Genomic DNA, 24,512 nt, shown 5'->3' on the forward strand with positions numbered 1-24,512 from the left:
ACTTGCTACTATTGCCTACATTATTGATAAGCCAGTACGAGCTGCTGAACCTTATGCACAGAAGTTATTTTTGGGTCAGGCTGTGTACTCTTTGCTAGTTAATCTACCCTATCCCGGACTTCAAGCATGCAGATTTAAGCTAATTCATGTGGATCTGACTCATCCCTCTCACTCTCTTCGTGTCATTACTCAGGGTTTACACTCTTCTCAGGCTCCTCTGTGTTCAGCACAAGTGTGACTGAAGGGGAAATGAACGGTGCAAACGCCATAGGACATTAGACAGGTATAGCCCATTGATACGCAAATTAGCCATGTGTCTGCTGCAAATTTGTCCTGGTTTTGGCGTCAGAATGTAGATCTCTGACTCAATATAAAAAGTCATTAAATAATCCTATCTTAAAACATGATCTAAACTTATATGACAAGTCAGTGCTTTTTTTGGCTTTCATAGACAAAGTAAGCAGGATACAGAGTTAAGTTTATTGCACACAGAAGGGTGGATTTACTTAGCTGACAATACATCAGAAAATATCTGCTTCAAAGAGAGAAAACAAACTGACATTGATTTGAACATAAAAGTGCCTGGTGTACATTTTGAAATTATTAGGCTGTAGGCTGCATTTTACCCAAACCACATTCTAACTTGACAAACAAAAACATAGATTTTGATAATATTATTGTACAATAATGCAAACATTGATGAAAATAATACCTAATCAAGCAGTAAAAATTTAAGATGTTGACATTGTTGCATTTTGATAGAACTGTTATTTGTTCTTATTGCAGTTTAAAATGGCAGCAATTTTTATAGTAGTCTTTTTTTTTGTGTATATTTATTTATGTATATATATTTTTATTGTATTTTTTGTCTTATCTCTTGTCTGCAAAGTAAACACATAGAACAAAATATAAAAGTTATGAGTTTTAATCTTACCCAGTGTGTCACAGGGCTCATTCTTCCAGGAGCAGATATCCAGTCCAGTGAGCAGAACCGCATGATCGTGTCTTTTCCCGCCTTTACCCATCAGTCCAGACTGCCACTGACAGAAGCTGTTGAGGGACTGGTCTGCATGGTGATTTATGGTTAAACCCACCTAGAGAGTTAAAGACATTTTGTTAAAACTGTGCATAAAATTGAAGAGGTTATCTCAAAGCATTTGCACTTACAGGATCTTGCTCCAGTAATAATAAACTAACCACCACAACATTGATATCAGTCCCAATGGTGCCATCTTTGAAAAGACTGGATACCTGTAAAATAGTCAGTCAACATGAGACGATGTAATTGTTTATTCATCCAGGAGTGGTTCATGATGGTCATCTGAACATTGCTTTTGCGATAAAGATGTAAAAACTGTGTCCAGATGACCACCGCTGAAACGCTCTCTACAAAGTTAATTAACATCTCAGCTCAGTAAAAAACATGCCGGTAATTTGTGCTTTTGTTTAAATTAAACATCAAGTAGTTCAATAGTACTTCCTAAAACATAAATTACTGTGGTTTACACACCAGTAAATACACCTGCAGCACATTTGCTTTAATTAAAATGTTGCTTGTTGATGTTTGCAGTGAGTTTCATTAAATGCGCATATAAAATGTGTTGAGCCTTTTCCTAAAAACATCTCAATTCAGCAGTGTAATCAAAGACGCAGTGTGTGATGTAGAGGAAACATAATATCTTTGATGGTTACATTCTAAAACGTGTTCATTATTGTATGTTTCATAGGTAGAACATAAAATGTTGTATCAGTAAAGATAAAAGTTTGGTAAATTCCAGACATAATTTACAAGTTAATGCATTCAGCTCTGTTTTGTCTGCTCGTATAACAGTAATACGCGCTTTGACAGAAGTTAACAAAGTTATACACATGTTTAAAGTGATAGTATATAACTTTCTGGGTGTGGAAAGTCACCTGCATGATTCCATGGAAAACCATAATTGGGAACATTCTCCATGGAGATAGATAGGTTTTATGCCATTGTGGAATATTATAAGCAAAGGAAAAATATTCCCATGAAAACAAGCAGGAGGAGGCCCTCTAGGCCAAATAAGTCAGGGTCAGGTTTATGGAGATGCAAACCAGCTCATAGTAAGAATGTAGGCTTTTCTATGCTTTTCAATGCAATAAAAATATCCAAAGTGAAAAAGATGTGCTTTTATTTGATTCTATTTTTTGCCAGAAACGTTACATACTGGAGGAGGGTCTGTCACCTGCTTGTCTGCCTGAAGATGTTGTTGCTTTACCTGGAATGTTCCACAGTATGGCATTCAACTTACCAAGCATTTACTTAATTGCAGGTGTATTTAAAGCTCACAAATACCTTGAAAAACATGTATTTTTACTGTGAGGGAGTCACCTCTCCACAGACCTGACCTTCTGTAACTTGGCCGGCTGGCTGGTGTCCCTTAATTGTCTCCATGGATATAAATGCATTTAATATCTTTTGTTTTTACTTAAAAAAAAAAAAAAACATATCCATGGAGACAAGAAAGTGACAGACGCCCCAACAGAAGTTATACTGCACCTTTAAACATGCTTATCTATAGCTTCCTGCTTGTCCCCTGATGAAGGCCAGTCGGCTGAAACGTATTGGGGCTCAGGTCTATTAAGGCCTGCCATAACCAATAGAGGTATTTATTTTATTATTTTATAAGAGAGTGCCTTTCTATTAGTCAACACATTTTGTTCAACTAAGACACAACACTACTAAAACTACAGCCTTAACAAACACATTACATATTTCTCAAGACTCAGTCCAATCTAATTCTACTTTTTCTTCACCCATCCTCACCATGTTCATGACAGTCAGTACGTAGGTGGTAACGTTGTCCCGGCCGTGTTTCTCTAGCATCTTCCTGTCCGCCACCACAAGGGTCTCCACGTTCAGGGAGCCCACGCGGTTGGAGAGGATGGGCGAGCGCTTTGACCTCCCCGCTCCTTCCTCCCCGGGTGTTGCAAACTCATCGGGCATGATGAAGCGGTCCACAGTGGGGGGCTTGGGAGCGTCTAGATGGGCACACAGGGATGGGTGGAGGCAGGAGAGAGGATTACATACAAGAAATACAGAATTGGGAGCATTAAGTATTGCAGTGTGATATAAAAGAGAGAATTTGTTTAACAGTGTAATTCACAATATACAGGCTGCTTAAAGGTGGCTTTTATAGGAATTGTACGTTATAGCTGTAGGTTTTGCTTCCACTCCTCAGTAGGCGGGTTACAATAATTACTAAATCATCTCATCGTTCAATAAATGATAGATGGAACAAACATTTTGAGCTGCCAATATTCATCGTTTCTTTGCTGTAGGGATGAACTTTTTCTAACATTTCTCTACAAGATTTGAGCTGTAGACAGTTGAATAAATAATTCTATGACTCATTTGCTAACTACTAAACTGTTTCTGCTAATTATGTATTGCTGCTCATGCTTTTTTCTAACAATATTGTACATTTAGAATAGTTTTATGTTGGGTAACGCAATATATTATCAGCTGTAGATTTAAGACCCTTCCAAACCACACAAATGTTTTATTTTGTGTATATGATCCATCCTCTGACTATTTTTTGAAGCCTTTCAGGAGCAGTGGATATTGGTCAGAATTACCTTCAATTCAGTTCAATTCAATTAAAGTTTATATATATATATAGCAGATTTAAAACAACTTCAACTGGCCAAAGTGCTTCACATAAAAGTCAACATAAAACAAATATACAGATAACAAGATGCATAGGAAAAGTACAATAAAACACCAAGAAACCCTGTCTAGCTAGTATTAAATGCCAGGGAGAAGAGGTAGGTTTTCAGTCTATTCTTGTCTTAAACTGCCTTAAAGATGGAGAGGATCTGACAGGTAGAGGGAGGTTGTTTCATAGTTTGGGCGCTGCCACAGAAAAAGCTCTGTCAGAGGATTTCTATAACAAATGCTAAATTGTTTTCATGAAAGAACATGAGACATTTTTCAGATATAAAGAGAGAAAATAAAGTGCCAAGATACAATGCTTAGTTAATTTCTATCTCACATGTTTTTCTTAGCTGATCTCGTTCTGGCTGAAATTGTATTGTACTCACATCGTACTTGATAAAGGACATATGCAATTAGAAATCAAAGTCCAAAGAATGTCTCTAACTATGCTAAAATAGGTCAGTAAATGTATATATTTGTTGACAGTATAGTTTTGGCGCGAGTGGGAGGTGTGATGTCTTTCCTGGCTCGTGCCGTGTGATAAGAGAACAGCTCAAGTGTCGAAAGGCCAGGAAATTCACTCCCTACAGTTTCCTCCTTCCTCTGCTAAACAGGGAAAGAGAAACCATGTGCCTGCCAACGAGGTGGAACTGAGTACAGCGCAACTGATACATTCACTTTAATGTTGATTTAAAGAGGAAATGTTACAACTAATGGCTTGAATAATATCAAAATGTTTTACAAACTCGGCATGTGAATGTGAATTTAAAACTATAATGTAACACAGTGGACAAAAGAGAGAGATTGTGTGAAAAAGTGATGAAAACGTTGAACTGCTGCCATGACAATTAAGATTTCAAGGCAAAATATTCTGTTTTGAAAGGTGAAAAGTGTTCAAAATGACATCTATAAAAAGAACTCTGAAACCCATGAACTGGCCAAATAAAAATACCTGCAATTAAAACAGCACTTCCATAATGTATAACAATATAATATTTTATACATGTTGAACAACTAATGTATTACCCATAGTGAACTCTCCCACATGTTTTAAATATGTAGTGAACTCTATGGCCAGTGGCATCCAGCCAATTAGTTTCGTCCAATGTTTTATAGATTACGCTGCTGACTGAGGAGAACCATTTGCTCGCTTTAGACTGCAAAAAACAGACTATAAATCGAATGACTAGATACATATTAGAGAATGTGAGTTATAAAATGTTCCCTTACATACATTGCTTGCGGCGTCCACAGAAGTGCATCTTGTCTTGCTGGTTGTCGTGGTGATGGGGGTGATGGTGGTCATGTCGATATGGGCTGTCCGCTGTGGAAGAATTGGTTGAAGATGGTTCTGCAGATCTGCGGTTTATAATGTGCTCCGCCGAGCGCTTGTAGACCACATGAGGGTGATGTCCTTCCAGGGCGTTGTAGTTGTGCTTTTGAGCCAAGTGGTCCGGCAGTGGTGAGATCAAGTACTCCTCCTGAGATATCCGGATTAAACCTGACTGAAAGCAAAAACACAAGATGCAACGTTATATGAGCTCTAATTCAAATGCATGTAATATACAGGGTTATAGGGCTTTGGTCGTTTAGTCTAAATTAATCCACCGATACTGTTTTAGTCAACCAAAAGTTTTCTTAGTCCACTTATTATTATATTTAGATAAGGATGTATATGGAACAACAGCAGAAAGGAGGAGAAGTAAGTTAGTGAGTGAGTGAGTAAGCTGAAGATTTGGTATTTTTATTATTTGTATGTAAAATAGCAAAATATACTCAGGATTAACAAGTCTTCATATAAATGCATTGTTTCCTAGTAGCATTTTTGCATACCTAGTTATTTTTGCATGAACTCTCATGTAGGTGTAGTTCTGTGAGTGCAATTTGAGTGAGATACATAGAGATACTCAATAGTTTTGAGAGGTTTGCCACTCCCCCTTTTTAGTCAATTAATTGGTTGGCAGGGCATGTCTCAAGTCGATCAAGAATTTCTTAAGTCGACTACAGCCCTAGTAATATGTTACAGTAACAGGATTGAAGGGGCCTAAAGACAAAATATAAACGTATCAATCAAACACACTACATTATCGCTTTGTGTACCTATATTTTTGCAAATGTTTGGGGCAAATACTGTAATCACAAAAATCTATCCATGTTGATGTATAAAGTATATTTTCCAATCTTTCCAAATAATCTCACACAAGCTCTCTGACCTTTTCTGGAGGTCTACTTCCTCCAGGTTAGTGTTGTCGATTTCGATTCTAATGAATAGACTTAATACTGATTTCGATACCACAATGATAATAAAAATCTGTCTTTATTTAGATAAATTATTTGTGATTTCCAACATTAAGTCGTAGCTCTTTCTTTTACATTACCATGCGGTCTTGTGTAATCCCCCAGTCACTCAGGTAGGTTACATAGTGGTCCATGGACAAATGTAAGTCTATGTGTCTTATACTTGTTCTGATACAGCTCAAGATCATTCTAAGCTATTCAGGAAAGATTTATTTCTGTTTTGTGAATGTATCAATTATAGTACTGATACTTGCTCAAATAAGTATCTAGTATCTAGTTTTAATACCGATTAGAATCTGATTTTTTATACTTTTGTCAACCCTACTTCAGGTATATTTATTAGGGTTTAAACCACCTAACACACTTAAAAACATATTATGATCCCATCTACTTATTTATACAAACATCACTAAATGATCCAAAAAGCTCATAAAGTTGACTTTTTGGCATTGTGACCTTAGCTGACCTCATAAACTTACATACAGAGCTATTCAACCTCAAACATTCCGTCTGACCACAACAGGCTACTTAATTCATCCCGCCAGCCGCCGAATATACACAAAATAGCTGTGCAATCAATCATACTCATCCACACATGCATGGAAACGCGCTGCCCGTGGACTTTATTAAAAACACTCCCCATCCCCTGACCTAGTGACACTTTGACCCTAGTCTATGTTTATAGACGCTATCTACATGCCTAGCAACGGACTGAAGTGTGCATGCACGTCTGTAGCACATGACCCCTTTCCCCTAGAACAGCAGGTGGCAAAATAAACAGACTCTACAAAAGCGAGGCGAAAGCAAGGACTTTGTTGTCAAAACAGTGCCGGGGATGATGGGCAGGCGGCCATCATCAACTCTCCGTCTACGCCTTCATCTGCCCATTCTCCTCTCCTCCTCTCCAACTAGGCCAGAATGATATGGGAAAAATGTATAATTGTGATTTTTTCTGACAAATGTTGTGATAAGGTTTGAGATTTAGGTTTTAATAATAGGATTCTGTTCAAAGTGGTGTTATGATACTAAAATTTAAGACTTGATTTTGCTGCTAATGAATAGACTCCGATATGCAATACTATTCTCGATACCAAAATGATAATAAAAAACATTCTTTTTCAGACAATAGAATGTCATTTTCAACATTAAATTGTAGTACTTTCTTTTTATGTTATAATGTAGCCTTACATTTGTGTAATCCCTCCATGAGCATATACTTGTTCTGATGCAGCTCAAGATCATTCTAAAGCTATTCAGGAAAGGTTCATTTCTGTCCTGATAATATGATTTTTTAGTATCGATACTTGCTCAAATGAGTTCAATACTAGTTCTGCTATCAATTAGTAACTGATTTTTTTGTTTGACAACTTTAAACAACCTTACCCTAACCCTAGCTTCGACCATCCCTCTCTTCCTTGACCGCCCCGGCTGCCAGTGCGCTTCAACTCACAATTTATCACGTATTCTCCCATCCATCTTCCTCAGCGAAATGGGAAGCGCGCTGTCTCACTCCATTATTTTGACTACAAGCAAGTCTGCACAGTCCAGTGCGAGGGAGGTGCAGACTTCTACTCTTGAAATGGTTTGAAGCAGTATGTATTAATATCTGCCAAAACAACCTTGAGTGAGATACTTGACAGCTGCTCCTACCTGCACTGTTAGAGAGAAATAAGCGATCAAGGCTTTGAAAAGTGAGTAACCTGAGCCCTATAAAATAAATTCTTAAATGTTGTGCGTCACAGCTGAACAAGCACTAATGAGATGCACATATTTAACATCAATAACAGCTTTAAAACGTTAACAATTTCCTTTCAGTCATTACCATAGACTTAGAAAGCACAAAAAATGCAACCCACTTACAAGCAACTTTCCAAAAAAAAGAAACGCTATAAAGTCGCTATAAAGAAGTGGACTTCGCAACTATGGCTGTGGTCGACTAAAGAAAGTCTTGGTCATCTAAAGACATGCCCTGTGCATAGATTAGTCAACTGATTGGGCGTGGCAAAAGCTCTAGAAACTATTCATTATCTATATCAGGGGCGTCCAAACTATTTTTCACAGAGGCCCACATTTTTAAAGTTGATAATTCAGATTGGTGCATTTTACATAATTTAGATTCCTTTAATAAGGCTTGAAACATTGAAATTACTTACATTTGTTGCCAAAAGTACTGCCTATAATTAATTGGGCAGCATTGATCTATATGAACTTACTACATATTTGTCCTAAACTGCACTCAAAAGACTACAACCGCACAGGAGTTCATGCAAAACAATTTATACAAAGAAGTACAAGGCAACCGCATATTTATATTTAAAAAGGCAGATTAAACTCATGACTCACTGCCAAATCTTCAGCTAACTCACTCCATGCCTTCTCCTTTCTGCTGTTTTCCCAAATAAATCTTTATAATAAAAACAAAAAATTCAGTCAACTAATACAAATTTGGTTGACAAAGACACCAACGACCGATGAAATGCCTTACAGCCCTAAACCTGATCTATATCACATGTGGATGCTACGAAGAAAATATCCACCACAATGCGTGAATAAAAATATATCAAAGATGGAGAGATTAGGAGGTTACTTGGCAAACCGTGCACTATAGCTGCTCAGAATCAGTTGGAATCCAAAACAGAGCGATGAGGGGTCAGAGGAGGTGTCTCTCATCAACCCACATGGCTGTCTCTTCTAGTTTGCCTGTCTTTTCATCTGACTGCAAATGTTTGGCCATTTGCAGCGGTGTTAGCAAACTAGACCCAGTGTGAAGGGAGCATGCTGTTGAATATCGTACTGGACCATTGAATGTTTTACGGTGATGGAACAATAGGACCTTTGACAGGCTGACAGGTAAAGAAATGTAGTACAAGTACTTGCTAAAAATGCTTTATACTTGGATGCAGACAACAGACAGTAGTCTCATTTTGACCCTAAGAGCTGCTTTTACAATATAGCTGTACTGGGCAAAGACATATTTTACAGCCGCAGCACCAGCAGAGTCATGAGCAGACATGATTTCCCAAATAAATTTTATAACCACCTCTTATGGACATACTGTTAGGGTCATTTTGTTTCAGATAATCAAAGTATTGACTCTGGCTACATCACACTGACGATTCACATTTTGTACGAACATAAGTAGTGAAATCTAAACTAACAAAAAAAACAAACTGTCAGATAAATGCAAAAAGTGTCATCTGTTTTACTGTTTAAAGAGGAGGTATTTTACTTCTGTGGGGTAGTAACTGCTAACACATTACCGGTACATATTTTGTTCGCCATGTTACTTTTTATTGTTTTGAAAATGCTATATTTGCCGAAAACAACATATTAACATGTTTAATAAATTTCACTTTTGTTTTTTTGACGTTTTCAGTCTCACCTCCCTTTGCTCTCCACGCTAAGTCACTCCCACTTCAGAGCACTGTCGCAAAACAATCAGCGTGCATCCGTCTAATGAAAGTACTGCGCATCACGTCAGGTTTGTGAAGTTGTTTGGTACAGTTTTGCATCAAGCTTTTGTATATTTATGGAGAATTGTTGCGTGTCGCTAAATTACTGAAGCATGCACGGATCTAAAAACCTCTTCAAGCATGTTTTTGATGATTATAACATGGTAGAAAGTACAATCAATTTTGCATACTACCTCCTCTTTAAGGATCAATTAGTTGTGAACAGGCATATTGTTTCTACAGAATCTTCTTTCAACTTAGATCACATTTTCTCAATAGAAAGAACACAAATCAAATGCAGTTTAAAACTTACTTGCTTTCTTTCTAAGACTACCAAAATATTCACTCACATCTCTCAGTCTCTTTAGGAACCTGGGCGGTTTAACTCTGGGAAGGCCGCATCTTTAGTTGTTTCTGTATAAACTCCAGCCCCTTTCAAGGTTCCCAACCATGATATTATACTGCAAATGAGTAAGTGCTTACATGAGGCTAAAGACTAGGCCTGAGCAGTGAGAAGCCCCAAGCTGGTGATTAGGGGCCTTAGAAGAAGCACATCTGCACACTGGATCACATGAGCGCAGTGTGTGGTGAGAGGGAGAAATATCATAGAGAAGGGCCCCAAGGCATACAACTTATTCAACAGAATCACTATCTGAATAATTACAGTTTGCACAAGAGAATTATGTGTCTTTAGAATGGGCTTAGAAATGGCTGGAGATGGTAATTTGGGATTTCGGATCAGAGGATGGCACAGTAGGCAGGAGCCAGGCAGAAATTAAAGGGAAGTCTTGGATTTCTACTGCTTTAAACTGATTACTTTTGAATGATTAAGTTACACGGGGGTAGATGCAAATGTGACTGTGTGCAGGGATTAAGTGCATATATATGTAGTAGCAGTACTAGTGGTAGTAGTAGTAGTAATAGTAGTAGTAGTAGCAGTTCTAATGTTGCTTTGAAAAGGCAAAATCATTTTCTTTTTTATAATTTCCCTTCTGGGTCACACTCATGCTTCAGTCTCCACAGGAAAATCTCTACACATCCAAGCTGATAATTATTTCTTTTAGTCTTCTACCTTTTTGTTAGTTATTTGTTAGTTTTAAAATTTAGCTTTTTGTGTCATGCACATTCATTGATGGGGATGTAGGTGTTGGGTTTGCTTATGGTCTGGTATGGAGCTAATGGATAATTATTCCTAATTTAATCAGATAAGATTTGGCATCAGGAATGATTTGGAATCTCATTTTCAGGGCAGTCCTGATCCAAAGGGGAGCATGTTTTTAGTAAGGGAAACTAGAGCACCCATAAAAAACCTAGACAGGCATGGGCAGAACATGCAAACTCCACGCAGAAATTCCACGCTGCCCGGAGGTCGGACCCGGTACCTTCTTGCTGTGAGATGGAAAAGCTGCAACACTGTGCCAATTCAATTCCATCTATTAACGTTTTGGTAGTTTTTGTTTATTACTTTTGTTTTTTTTAGTGTATCAAGTTGACCACAAATATTAGTCTGCAAAATGTATCAAAAATATGTGATCTGGTTGGTTGTTACTCATCAAACATATCAGTATAGGATTGTGTGTCAGATTAAAAGCATAGAGATCTAAGAAGTGATGGATGTGGATACCAGATGTGGACTTAACTAGCTGAATTATCCAAAGGGACAGGAGCTAGATTGAAATGCAAAGAAGTTTGAAGGTGGTTAAAGACAGCAGACTTTGTGTTCTAATCATTAGACCTGTAATGTGTCAATAGCCCAAAGCACTACTGTCATTATCAGCATCACTAATTGTGTTTGAACAACCTACTGACACCATTTAAACACAACTGGGGCCGGTACAGCAGAAGAGCATGTGAAAGAGAGAAATTGATGGAGCTTTTGTCAGTGCAGCCGCTGGGTACAGTCCTACTCGTTATCCCATGTAGGCACAGCAGGGGGCAGAGGGCTACTCCCACTCCAGCCCTTACAAATGGAAATGTCCTCTGTACAACGAGCGTAATTACACTTTAACTAGGTTACATTGTACTTCTGGGGATTTGTAAGTGGGGTTAAGCTACAGAGATAAGGTTTGTCAAAAAAAAGCAATACCAAAGACATGATTGTCCTCGGAGGTTTTCAGAAATATAACGACCACATGGTGAAATTAGAGGTGCACTATGTAGCTTTCCTGGTGAAGGTTCCACTATCTGCTTGTGTTCATTTGCCTGGGATGTGCTGCACAGAAAAAAATGCGATTATAATAAGTATCACTGTGCTATCATCAACTAACTATGTCATCAACCAATGTGGTGGACTATTTTATATGTCCCTGTGCTTCTTGAATTAGCAAGCAAGAAACTACAGTCCTATAAAGTCCTATAAAAAAATATGGGATACGTTTTAGTAGTACCAACAGTGGTCGGACTTTGCTCTATCAATCCAATACAAACAAACCCTACCACATTTTACCCACACTGTTTTCTATACAGCAAATTATGTTTAGTTGGCAATTTAAAACTGGGCTTGTAATGTATATATATATAGACACACACATACACACATCCATAAAGGTCGAATGTAATAAAATCTAAAAAAGGCCATCCAGATTCTCAGGGTCCCAGGCAGCTCGGCTCTGGAGAATGTATCCCGGCATTGGTGGTGACAATAGTGGGTCAGGTTTGATGCATGGGCTTTGTTTGCCCAAGTTGCAGCATCCACTTGAAGACTTCAACACCAGCCATTACTCTTGTGTGAGAAAGACCTTGCACAGAGCGCCACTGTCATAGTTTTCCTGCGTTTTTCCCCTCCGCTTCACACACCACGCTGAGCACCAGAGTCCGACCCCCCTCCCCACTCCTGCTGGCATCTAACAGTGGGCACTACATCACTGTCAGGGAGCAGACCACCAGGGAACAGCTCCAGGGCACTCTCCTCTTGTAGCACCAGTCTCCCAGCTCCTCCGAGGCCCAACCCAAGCGCTGAGTTATGGTCGGGCCGGAGAGGCACATTGTAACGCGGAGACGGTCCAATTTGTTGGTCCTAACAGAAAATGGACAGGTATAAATGGCCCGAGCCTTGGCTGGGAATCACTCATTCACCTGTCAGTTTGAACTTGGGGGGGATGCCGTAGGGAGTCAGTGTTTGGTGACAAAATTTGTTCTCTTATTTTGTTCTCTTATTTTTTGGAAGAGGGCACAAGTGGGAAGTTGTGCGTACTATTTGACTGGCAAAACTGTAGATAAGTGACTGTAAAACTAGTATTCAAAATACTCATTTGATCAAGTATCGATGCTGCAAAAAATCATATAAACTGGATAAAATTGCACCTGTCCTGAATCATTTTAGAAAGGTCTTGATCTATACCAGAACTAGAAGGTTATAAAACCATATGATATTATTAAAGCAACTACTTTTATCAAGTCTGAAATGCTATTATGAAGACAGCAACAGTATGTACCCCACAAATATTCTCCTCTTAAATAATCCTAAAATCATCACAGTTTGTCCAAGTTTACATGAAAGATACACAAAGTCCCAGCGAATGTGTTCATTCTTTTGTTGGAAACTGAAACTCCCATTTGCAGACTTGGGGATGTTTATCAGAGGTCTATAGCAGTCAAACCGTCTCTTTTAATGTTTATGACTTCCCAAGAGATTAAAACAACAAACTCTTTAGCCAGAGGCACACCAAGAGAATACCATATGCCTCTGTGAGTCTGAAACCGCAGAATTTTGCTAAAACGCTAGAAAATGTTGGTCAAAGTACATGCAGCAACAATGAAACAATGTACTATATTGTCAACTTACTTTTGCAATTAAAGATGGCCAAGTGGTAAGTGTCTGTGCCTTGTAACAAGAAGGTGCTGGGACTAGTTGATTCTTGGGCTGGTGGGGTTGTGTCTGGTTTTTGGTCGGGTTTTTCCTCCATCAACTTACTTAGAGGCTAATTCTTCATGTAGATAGTAAACATAGACATCATCCAAGCTCCACCTTCTACACTCCAACAATCCAACTATACATACATAACCTTTCACTGCAGTATAATGTAAAAACAGCTATTTGAGAAACAAAATGAGACTGAAGGATCCATCACCTTTGCCATGTATCACAGTTGCCAGGGACACATTGTTCACTCAGGAGCATAGTTGGATGAGAATCATATGGAAACTACTGCCTGTCAGACGGACAGGCAGACAGTTGATTGTCTGTTGTAATTCAACGTCAGACTGAGTGAAGGGACCAGGGTTGCCAGATTTTCAGAGAGCAACAAGCGACCAAGCCGTTGAGAAAAGCCACAAGCAAGTAATCCCAGACCCATAAAAATAATCCCAAAAGAGAAGTTAAAAGTTGTTCGCCACATATTTAACAATTAGCATATTTAACATGTTTACAGCTGTATTTTAGTAATTACTGGGTCCATTAAACTTGAAATGCTTTAAAAATCACCTCTTTTATGACTTGAAAGTGCCTCTCAAGAGCAAGCCCAAAAAATGTGTGACAATTTGCAACTGCCTTTCTGAAAAACGAAGCCAAAAGTCACTATAAACAAAAGAACTTGGCAACTCTGGAAGGGGCTAAGTGGATGATGCTAACAGTTCAAATTAAACTATATACTTCACTCGTGATTCAAAAGTAGGTACAGCAACTTTAATGTCATTTAAAGAGTAAAGAATTCAACTAAAGACATGCCCTGCCAATCGATTAGTCGACTGAAAAGAGGGCGCAGCCAAAGCTCTCAAAACTTTTACGTATCTCTATGCATCTGTCCCAGTACCTAGTGGGACAGTTGCATGGGAGTTCGTTCAAAAACAACCATTTATGCAGAAAAATGTACCAGGAAACAATGTATTATATGAGTTTACTCTTAAAAATGCATACCAAAACACATCTTCAGCTTCATATCTTAAAATCTTCTACTACCTCACTCACTAACCCCTCCTTTCTGCTGTTATGAATAATGTATAATGTGAATGAAATGACTTGTCAACTAAGACACCACCCACCGATTAATTGACTAAACGACTGAAGGACTACAACCCTATCAATTATGCAGCATTTAATTGAGTGTCTAGTTTCCTATGACATGATTCTTCCTTCGTAAACTGAATGCCGTGGGACAAATCATCCAGCCGTAGCACAACACCTGCATCTACTTGAGAAAAGAGCAAATGTCCCGTTCTCACCACAGGGGGACTTGGGCAGGAGACAGGGAGAGGTCAGAGCCAGCGCCCCCTCCCAGACAACACAAGGCACCACATTGACAACCGAACGACGGTCATTAGACACAGGTTTGATCTACAGACGTGTTGATTCACACTCTCTCCTCTGCTGGTTCTCACACCCTCACTGTATACAGAAAAAAGTAACACCTAAGGGCTGATTGGGCTATTATGTGGGATTAGAATTGAACAAAACAGAATAAAACAAGTTTGCAAATTGGTTTCCAAGATGTAATAGTTCCCAACTTGTCTGTGAAGTCTTTGCCTGCAGGGGCTTGGGAAAGGCCAAAGTAAAGGTCTTGGGCAGCTTGACCATAACAACCGCAACAGAAGGGAATGTGGGACCTGCCCTTTTTATTTTTAAAAAGCCAACAGCATATTAGTATTGTGCATGTTTTCATAGATAAATGTAGAGGTTAGCATTGGGAAGTGTTACGATTATTGTGAGACCAAAAAAGTAATATTTCTCATAGGATTTTAAGGTAGTTTTCCCACACGTTAGAGCGCTCTGTGGGCCGTCCCAAGTGCACACTAGATTCAGTTCTATTTATTTTTGGATTAATCTTGTTCACATACATCGCACATCATTTACCCCAAACACACACCACGAGAGCCACGTGAGACTCCATCAGCTGATCGGCAAACTTATTTCTGTGATAACGTGCTTTAAGCAGACAGAATACTCATGCACACGCTCGCTTTCCCCATACTCGATAGTCTTTTCTTTCACCTGCTGTTGGTGGCGGAGGAGAAAAAGCTTTTTGAACAACACACACAGGCCCAGGCTCACCTACGCAGACAGACGCAGGAGGGGACTGTCACTGATATAAAGTTGATCCAAATTGCCTCGTCAGACGAGCGTGTCAAACAGCAGCTCTGCAGTGCCAATTCATACAAATATAAGTGATTCGAGCGCTTTTTTTGTCAAGCACTTTTACTTGCTTAAAATTTTGAGTGTGTAATATTTGTATGGGATGCCATGTCTACTTCAATGCAAACCAAATCTGTCCACAGGTATAGATAAAATAACCTTGAACCTTAACAGGGTAGTATGCAATAGTGTTGTCACGATACTGAAATTTCAAACTCGATTATGATACTAAGGACTTGATAAGCATTACTGATTCTCATACCCCAATGTTAATAAAAACACTTTTTATTTAGACAATAGAATGTAATATTTGACATTAAATGATAGAACTATTGTTTACATTACCATATGGCCTTATATTTGTGTAATCTCTCCATCATCCATGCTACGAGCTAATTGGCCATATACTTGTTCTGATACTGCTCAAGATCATCAAGATCATTCAAAAAAGGTAAATTTCTGTCCTATTTAATGTAACTTTTTAGTACTGATATCGCCTCAAATGACTATCTAGTTTAGGTACTAGTTCTGATATTGATTAGTATCTGATTTTCAATACTTTTGACAACCGTAGTTTGCAACATTTTGGTGTCATATAGTCCTACAGTAGGCCTACAATCATGTGTACTAGCCATTTACACCTTTCGATCACAATGTATTCTTGAAGACCAGAGTGAAGCGAGCAGGCCGGACCCCATGGAAAGCCGTAAATCACTATGGGGCTCCGTCTGCATTCACACAAGTGGCAACAGCTTTCAACTTGCCGAGAACAGCTACGAACCTGAGGGTGCAGGTTGACAACCTCCCTCCGCCTTCTCACGGGACCCCGCACTCGAGCAGAGGGGATTGGGGTCAAGCGGCACAACAAGAAGAAAAAAAAAACCTCAAAAGAAGAAAGCACATTCCCCCTCCCTTTCTTAGGGCCCTTCTCCGCTCAAATCAGAGCATTACGTGTGCGCTTTCATCTCATGCGAAAGTGACAGACAACTTTGATTGGGAGAGTGATTAAAAACTAGCTTTAGGGTTCATTATTGGAGACTTACTCTGGAAAATCCCTCTATTTTAGCCTGCCATCCATCCGGCCTTGCTCTTAATACCTTAGTCTTATATCCTGCTCCCATCTGCCCAAGAAAACCTAAACCGCCACTACGTTTCTACGCACAGAGAACTAAACAACCAAATTCAAACCTGTCAAACCAAAGAACTGAACACAGGGGACGCAGGGCTACGAGACGTTCATGGGTGTAAATTAAAATCAGCGCTAAAACCACACTTTTAGCAAAAACATATACAAGCAACATCTCATTTACACTGATCAATTATTTGAGCTTCATCGCCGAAATAAGCACATTAAAGCTCCGGTAGGTTTTGCTTTCACTTTAACGTAGCGGACCAAAACAAAACAGCATATGCTAGTCCAACAGTGGCGGGATTCATCGCTGCTGACCTAAAATAAGTAAGTAAAGGTCCAAACACATGTCTAATATTTTCCTGGCTGTTTCTTACCCAGTGCAGTGAACACCTCTTCTAGTCTGTTCCTAATGTAATCAGACAGAGCTTTAACATGCAGCAGGAATCCGAGTACGAACCGGCTTCTCCAGATGTGTTCTGATCTGGGAGAGTCAAACAACGACACCTCAATTGTAGTTCCCGGGTTTGTATGCATTGTATTAAATCAGTTTAAACTAGACATGAACAGTTATCAGTTTTTCCTAATGTGCATGTAAACGTAGTAACAGAGTGAACCGAGGAGCAATTTTTGGCAATGGAAGCTGGTGTTGACACATCTCAGCACCATTAAAAAGCAAGTTCAAGTCTGCAAATCGCTTTCACAGTTGCACTTCCCCTTTGAGTGTCTTCCGCAAGTGCACAATAACACGGAGAAAGGGGGCAAACTAGACGTCTTCTCTGTTCTCTTCATCTCTTGCTCACACCCAATTTCTTTCCCAAAAGCCCTTTGACATCTCCCTATAAAGAGAGCATCGAGCCTCCCTGGGAGACCTCAATGCAGACGATGAATTCGTATTATTCTCGCTGCTCGGCTCCAGGACCAACCCCAAGTCTCTTTCAATATCTGGCACTTCACTTCTTTTCTGTCTGTATTCTGTCGTTCTTTCTTTCCGTCTTCTGTTGTGTTTAATCCCATCTTAATCTCTTGCACCGCAGAATCAAGCGTGCACCAATGGCTCTTTCTCCATATCGGTCTAATCCCAGTTCTCAAGGCGGAGGGCAGGATGAAAAGCAGAGGTTAACTGCTTCATTGTCCTAAGCTTCATGGCAGACCAGAGACGCACAACCAACAACACGGCTGGAAGTTACTAATCACTATTGGTCTGGATACTGAACTTGGGGAGTGCACTTGAGGCATAAAAGCAAAGAAAAGAGGTTTGTGAAATGTTTGATCAATCATATCTGCTCTGTGTTAAAATAAAAGCAGAGCAGCCAAAATTCCAATAGACCACCGAACAACCAGGGGCATTTTAGCATTTTCCTCAGAGACAGCTTCTTCTGTGTACTCAACATTAAGTGCAACTGCTCATGTGTTGTAACAACACAAAGGCTGTATTTTATCCTTTTTATTGAGCAGATTGAAATCATGTGTGGCCCAATACTGTGTGTGTGTCAACATTCAGTTGTGTCCTTTGTAATATTGTTAGCATTGTGATACCTGATTTAATACACTGTTTCTCTGGTAATGTCAAAAATTTTCAAGACACTTGGAAAAAGAAGTTAAATAAGATATTGCATGTGTGTTTTTAAAGGGTGGTCCTGTTTCTAAGAAAATAAGTATTTTATGGTCATAAAAAGAGTAAAGGTACATACATCTTCAAGTTGTATGTGTTTTGCTGTTGAGTGGTCACATAGATCCACTAGTTTTACTAGTTATACTAGTTATATGTATCGACTGTACAAATGTAACAGGTAACATGACAGAATGTTCTAAGTAGGTTATACAGTAACAATAATGTTATGTTTATCAAAATGCTCAACCGCATTTTAAAAACTTGGGAAGAATAAAAATAATTCCATCTAAGGGTGAGTGATAAGCCAAAAAACTCATATCACAAATTTCTTAGAGCCAAGATCTGATTTCATCCTGATTCACACACAATTAGTACTGAGGCAGCAGACGCCATCTGCTGCCTCAGTACTAACTGACATCTGATATTGACACTTCAGTGTGATTAGGATGAGGATGACCAGCATGAGGTAGGGAAAAGTGTTTGTATATTGGAACACAGAACAGTATTAAACAGAAAAGCACTGACTATCAATATGACATTATCAACAAAACAGCATATTATCACAGGGATCACAACTGGAGCCCTAAATCCATCTATTTATAAGTAATGTTGACAGTGCTTTTAACTTGGCAAGAACCTTCCAATTAAGGCTTATTGAGTGACCCCAATTTTAGATTCAATTTTAAATTAAATAGAAATGTACCGAAGTATTGATTCCATGAAAATAAACAAGACAAACTTTACACAAAAAAAAAAAAACATTCTTCCAAGTCTGCTCCAAACCACATGCTTTTACTGACAAAAGACTGGCTGTGGACCAAAACTGATCACTGACGATTAGACATTACTGAAACCCGATCTTTATTCAAATTCAATTAATTCTTTATATCTACTGCCACTAACAATGAGCAACATCAAGTCTATCCAATGAAAGCCCTGTAGCTGCACTTAGCTGCACAAAGAAAGAAAGTAAAAAAATAGATAGAAACAGATCAAAGCTTCAGTCATAGCCCATTCAAATTCAATCATGACCCGATCGCATTGTGCCCGGGTGGAGCTCTTAAGAGAACGAGTCAGTGGTGCTGCTTTGTGAGTGGAAGCTAGCTTAATGAAACGGACAATGTGAAGATTAGCAGTGGCAGGAGGACGGCTCGAACCTCACCCATGGCTTTAATTGCTACGAACGAGAGGCGAGGCAAGGCAAGCGGGGGGGGACAAAAGACCCAGAAGAGGAGGAGGAGGAGGAGGAGGTCTGGATGAGACATGATGAACGGAGGTATGTCTTTAACAGTAAAGTAGCGTGTACATCTGTTTAGGACTGGCCTGGGAGCTGTCAAGAGAACGCAGGAGTCTTGGTGGGCCACAGAGGCTAGTCACCTCATAAACTGAATGACCGCAAGGCTTCTAGTAATTACACAGTCCTCATGCGTAAGGGGAAAATATTAATAGTATTTCTTAGATGTTGACAGAGACAAATAAAGTGAAGTTTGCAACCTAGCAACATAACAGAATGTCAATACATAAACCAATAAGGGGTGCGCTGGGGTGGTGGTAAATCTGTTTGTTGGCCAGCTTGTGAATCCATTGGGCTCCTATGTGTGTCTATCAAGGAAGTTATCTTTGGCTGGATTTGGACTGTTTATCAGACGGGCATTTTATTGTCCGATAATCAGGAAGTGCACATTAGCGTTACTGAGACAGAAAAACTCCGATTTGGTCTCGAAAAGTTGCGAAAAACGCCTGCGTAAGGGCATTAATCTGACAGTTTTCACATTTTTAAGACAGTAAAAATAAGGTAGAGGGTGGTTAAATGGTAGCAGTAGGTTTTTAAAGAAAGTTGAAAGTAGAAACAATTTGTGCTGCAGTGATGACAAAGTGCTCCCATTCAAACATTCTGGCATTTACAACTGCATGATTAGGAATGGTCTGTGCTAATACTGATCACAACACTGGGGCAAAACTTAGACTAAACCTTGACTTGGATATGACAAAAGACTAGGACCAGGACTAGAAGAGGATCAAATCGTCTACAGAAGAAAAAGTGCACCCTTGCTTAGTCTTACTTGCACTTTGTAGCTCATAAATCAACAGTGACAACAACCACTTGAAACAGCCATTACTGGAGTGAGCCATAATTAACAGGATTCTTACTGGGTGATTTTGCTGCCAAAAGGAACAGCATAACTTTTAACACAAAATACTAGCAAGATAAATTGCTGAAGTTGTGTTTTCGAAAATTCTCAAAGCCTGTGACAAAATTTCATTAAAATTCAAATTCAACTGTGTCAGAGACAATTACTAGCCACTCAACACATCTCCCCGCTGTCCTTAATGATACTACAGAAAGCACTACCAAACATCTGCACAATCACTACTTCAGCCAATTCACCTCCTACTGCCCCATGTAAATTCAGAGCGCTTGTCCTGTAAACCAGCTCTTCAAATAAACTTAATGATGGTCTTTCTTCCTGCTTAGCAATGACAGTGGTGTAACCTTTCTTCTCCTCCTTTTCAAGTGTCCCTACTCTATTATCTCATCCACTCCTCCCTGTGTTCAAAGCAGCGCTCCACACAATGGTAGAAAGTGATGCTGACTCTCCCGGGTGGTGATGTCATGGTGCAAAAGCCCTAAGTGTTAGCGAGGGAAAGTGTGCATAGAAAAATAAAGGCTTGACAAAAGGTTGGTGCCTTAAGTGGTCGGGGCAGATGAGGTGAATGTTTGTATTTCCAAATTGTCTGAAAACTATCATCTTTGTTTAAATAGCCTTGGATGGGTTCCATGAGCCCAGGGGAACAGCGATTTTCAAACTTTTCTACAGAAATGAGGCAATGGCATCTAGGGATGCATGAGGACTGAATCTGAGGTTGGTTCAATTCTCTACTTAAGTAAAAGTACTGACTCTTTGAAATGTATTCACTCTAAAACATTTGCTATGGACCCTACCAAACTGAGACCACTACTGACACACCAACACAGTGAATAATGGCTTACAATGGCTGACTCTTTGAAATGTATTCACTCTAAAACATTTGCTATGGACCCTACCAAACTGAGACCACTACTGACACACCAACACAGTGAATAATGGCTTACACTTGTAATGCATTATTCATTCATTTCAACACTTGGTGATGGTACTACTATTGTAGTAGAAGCAAGGCTGCCAATCTGCACCATCGGCCTAAGGACACAATGACAGAACTTGGTCCGAGCGGGACTCGATCCTCCAACCTTCGGGTTGGAGGCCCAACACTCTAACCACTGAGCCACTGTCGCCCCCAATGAATGTAATAAAAATGAAATCAACTACTAAAGCTACACTTGTAAATGTACTATTTCTGCTGTTTGTTTGGAGGCATTAGATGAGTGGTTCAAGTGATCCCAACTCCAAACAACTGCGTATTGGTTATGTGTCCCTGGGCAAGACACTCACGTAAGTATAAATATGATATGTGTGTGTGCGTGTGTATGTGTGGTGTTATGTGTGTGTGTGTGTGTGTGTGTGTGTGTGTGTGTGTGTGTGAGATCGGTGGTGGTTTGTCAGTTTAACCCAGGATAACCCAGGACAGATGTGGCTACAGTGGTAGCTTGCCATCACCAAATATGGAGTGACACAATAACGCAATGTAAAGCATCTTTGGTTATGCAAATATATATATATATATATATATATATATATATATATATATATATATATATATATATATATATATATATATATATATATATATATATATATATATATATATATATATATATAATTTTTGATTGATCGATTTACTACTTACCACAGATAGCTAAATTTGGCAGTTCAATCCCTCCTTTTGCCAATACATTCTGCCAATGAGCAAGACACTTCAACCACTTTGTGTCTAACATACACTGCTGTATGAAGGATGTATGGTTGAGTGATGTTGACTGTCGTTTCATTATTATCACCATTAACGCTATAGCTCAGGCACATGAGATTAACTGCTTTTACTTTTAGTACTAAATACTTCAGTAAGACTAAAAATAAGTACTGAGTTGCTTTCCACCCCAGCACAGACTCAAGAGATGCAGAACTGTCAGAAGAAGACACTTACCAGGCCTGCACATGTGGATATAGCAGCAGATGAAGATGACACATTGTGGACTATTCCCTGATAGAGACAGCTGTGATATGCAGAATCCACAGTCACTGTGGAGATGCCGCCAGAGCTCAGAGTCTGTACAGTGAAACCCGGGCCCACCACAGAGGAGGGCCGCAGGTCCAGTTGCATGTCCCGGCCAAAGGCGGACAGGTGGTAGTGCAGAGAGGAGGAGGGGCTGAAGGAGGAGAGTGATCTTCTGCTGCGATGGCTGTTTCTGCTCAGGTCATGGCTCAGGTACAAGCCTTCCGAATCTACCTCCACAGGGCTCACAAACACATAGTCTGAGGGAGAACAACAAACACGTTACAAAATAGAAAGTGCAGTGCCAGTGCAAAGGCTCAAGCAGACTCTTATCTTATCACTTATGCAAAAATCCTCCAGCTAATGTAGTCCTGACCATGTCTAGATCAAGATCTGGAGATGGTGCACTATGCTCCTGACAGCTTGCCCCAAATGCAGAGGAAAAATGTTATTACTGGGAAAATAAAGTCTATCTTCACCTTTCATTGAAAGTGGCACTGCAGAAATACAATGTTGTATAGACAGAAGTATACGTTATCCTAACTTTTGGAAATTGGATTTGTATGACAGAAACTGACCGGTAGGCAGCTGGCCAGGAACAACAACTTAATCATTTTTTAACTGTCTCTCCACAAAAACACATTGTGCATTTGCTTATGACAGCATTATTACAGCATCTTTCTGCAGCCATTCTTTGTTTCCAAATGCTCTTTAGCATTAATACACCATGCAGCAGCTGCTCGGAGCGCTGAGATCATATGGATCACAGATGGCTTTTGACAGAAGCAATAACACTAACATCATATTTCCATGCATATTAGATATGAGTCAGCCTGAGGTCGTAAAGACATAATGTCTTAATTTCACCAAGTCAAATTAAATGTAAGAAACTTAAATCATTTTCACAGGCAAGAAATACTGTGGACTGACAATTTATAAATCATGGATTCTTTTATAGACAACCAGCTGAAGTCTTGTGACTATAATATCAAGTTTGTATACAGTGAACGCCTTCAGAGAAGTTCTTCCAAGACCATTCATTCTCGTCTACAAGTAACACTGGTACAATAACTTTGCGTAGCAATCCCAAGGATCACATTTTATGCCTATGCCTGAGTGGTGCCAGCTGGAAGACGCATCAGCCCATATCAAAAGGCAAGGAGCACTCACCGTGATTTAATCCTTGGCTGTCGCTGGCCGCTCCGGTGTGGGAGCAGTAAACGTGCAACGTCTGCAAAAAAAACAAAACAAAAAAAACAAAAAAAAAACCATAAAGAGACAGGTAGCAACAGGTTGGTGCAACAGTGCAACAGTGGTTAGGAGTTTTGAACGGGCTTTATGACGGAAACATATGTTCTACCTACAAACTTTGGCACAGCACGAAGCATATGATAATTTAAAAAAAATCCCAACACAGATATCAAGGTGCGACTGCCTGTTTTGTTAGCTCGCATGTACAGAAGGTTGCACCTGCCTTGATAATGTTCCAGCAGAGCAGTGTGGGCAGGAGCCTGACGGAGGCACATCCAAGAGACGGGATTGGTAAAGTCCATGTCAGAAGAAATAGACAATCCATGGTGCAGACATAAACGCTTTACACCCCCGTTACCTCCTCACAGAGCGCACAAGCGGTAATGACCTGTGGAATCGGAGCACGCAACTTGCACGCATTGTTGAGTAGTAGCGCCCACTGAGGTCCAGGTCCAGGTGAAATGTGCAGCAGGTCACGGTGCATAAGCAGCTGTGTGCGTGCGATGTGCGTGAAGCTGCAGGTACCGTGGCGTGAAGGGGATCACCGGGGAGAAGTGCTGACTGAGCATTCAGCCAGGCACTCTGAGGGTCGGCCTGCGAGATGGAGCGCGAAGTCACCGGGGCCAACAGCCAATCAGCGCGCAGCATCACTTTACCACGAGGATATAAAAGACGAGACCGAGCGCGAGCCTCCGCTGTGGCAGCCGCAAGACGTAATGCTGCGTTCAGGCACCACTTGGGACTTATGATGTACAGGATTAATTGAGAACTATTTTCACAAAACGGTTAAAAAGTAGGTAAAATATCAAAATGGTCGCGTGGTACAAACTTAATTCGTTTGGTAGCTATTACAACTGTTT

At 39.8% G+C, this 24,512-nt stretch overlaps 1 protein-coding gene across 2 annotated transcripts in view; it reads right to left on the reverse strand.

The window, feature by feature from the left end:
• adamts18 (ADAM metallopeptidase with thrombospondin type 1 motif, 18) overlaps positions 1–24,221 on the reverse strand; it is a 64,911-nt gene extending 40,690 nt beyond the window's left edge. Inside the window, exons 1-7 of one of the 2 annotated variants that reach the window (XM_033991726.2) lie at positions 23,876–24,221; positions 23,572–23,632; positions 22,333–22,661; positions 4,920–5,190; positions 2,795–3,009; positions 1,168–1,251; positions 935–1,094 (exon numbers count right to left, since the gene is read on the reverse strand). In XM_033991726.2, coding sequence (XP_033847617.1) covers positions 935–1,094; positions 1,168–1,251; positions 2,795–3,009; positions 4,920–5,190; positions 22,333–22,661; positions 23,572–23,632; positions 23,876–23,977 — 1,222 coding nt within the window. In that variant the 5' untranslated portion in view covers positions 23,978–24,221. Of the gene's footprint in view, positions 1–934; positions 1,095–1,167; positions 1,252–2,794; positions 3,010–4,915; positions 5,191–22,332; positions 22,662–23,571; positions 23,633–23,875 lie in introns of those variants that run through there. The other variant, XM_055232496.1, reaches the window with a different exon arrangement.
• Between the last annotated feature and the right edge of the window lie 291 nt (positions 24,222–24,512).

Source organism: Periophthalmus magnuspinnatus, chromosome 3 (genome assembly GCF_009829125.3).
Source record: "Periophthalmus magnuspinnatus isolate fPerMag1 chromosome 3, fPerMag1.2.pri, whole genome shotgun sequence".
NCBI lineage: Eukaryota > Metazoa > Chordata > Actinopteri > Gobiiformes > Gobiidae > Periophthalmus > Periophthalmus magnuspinnatus.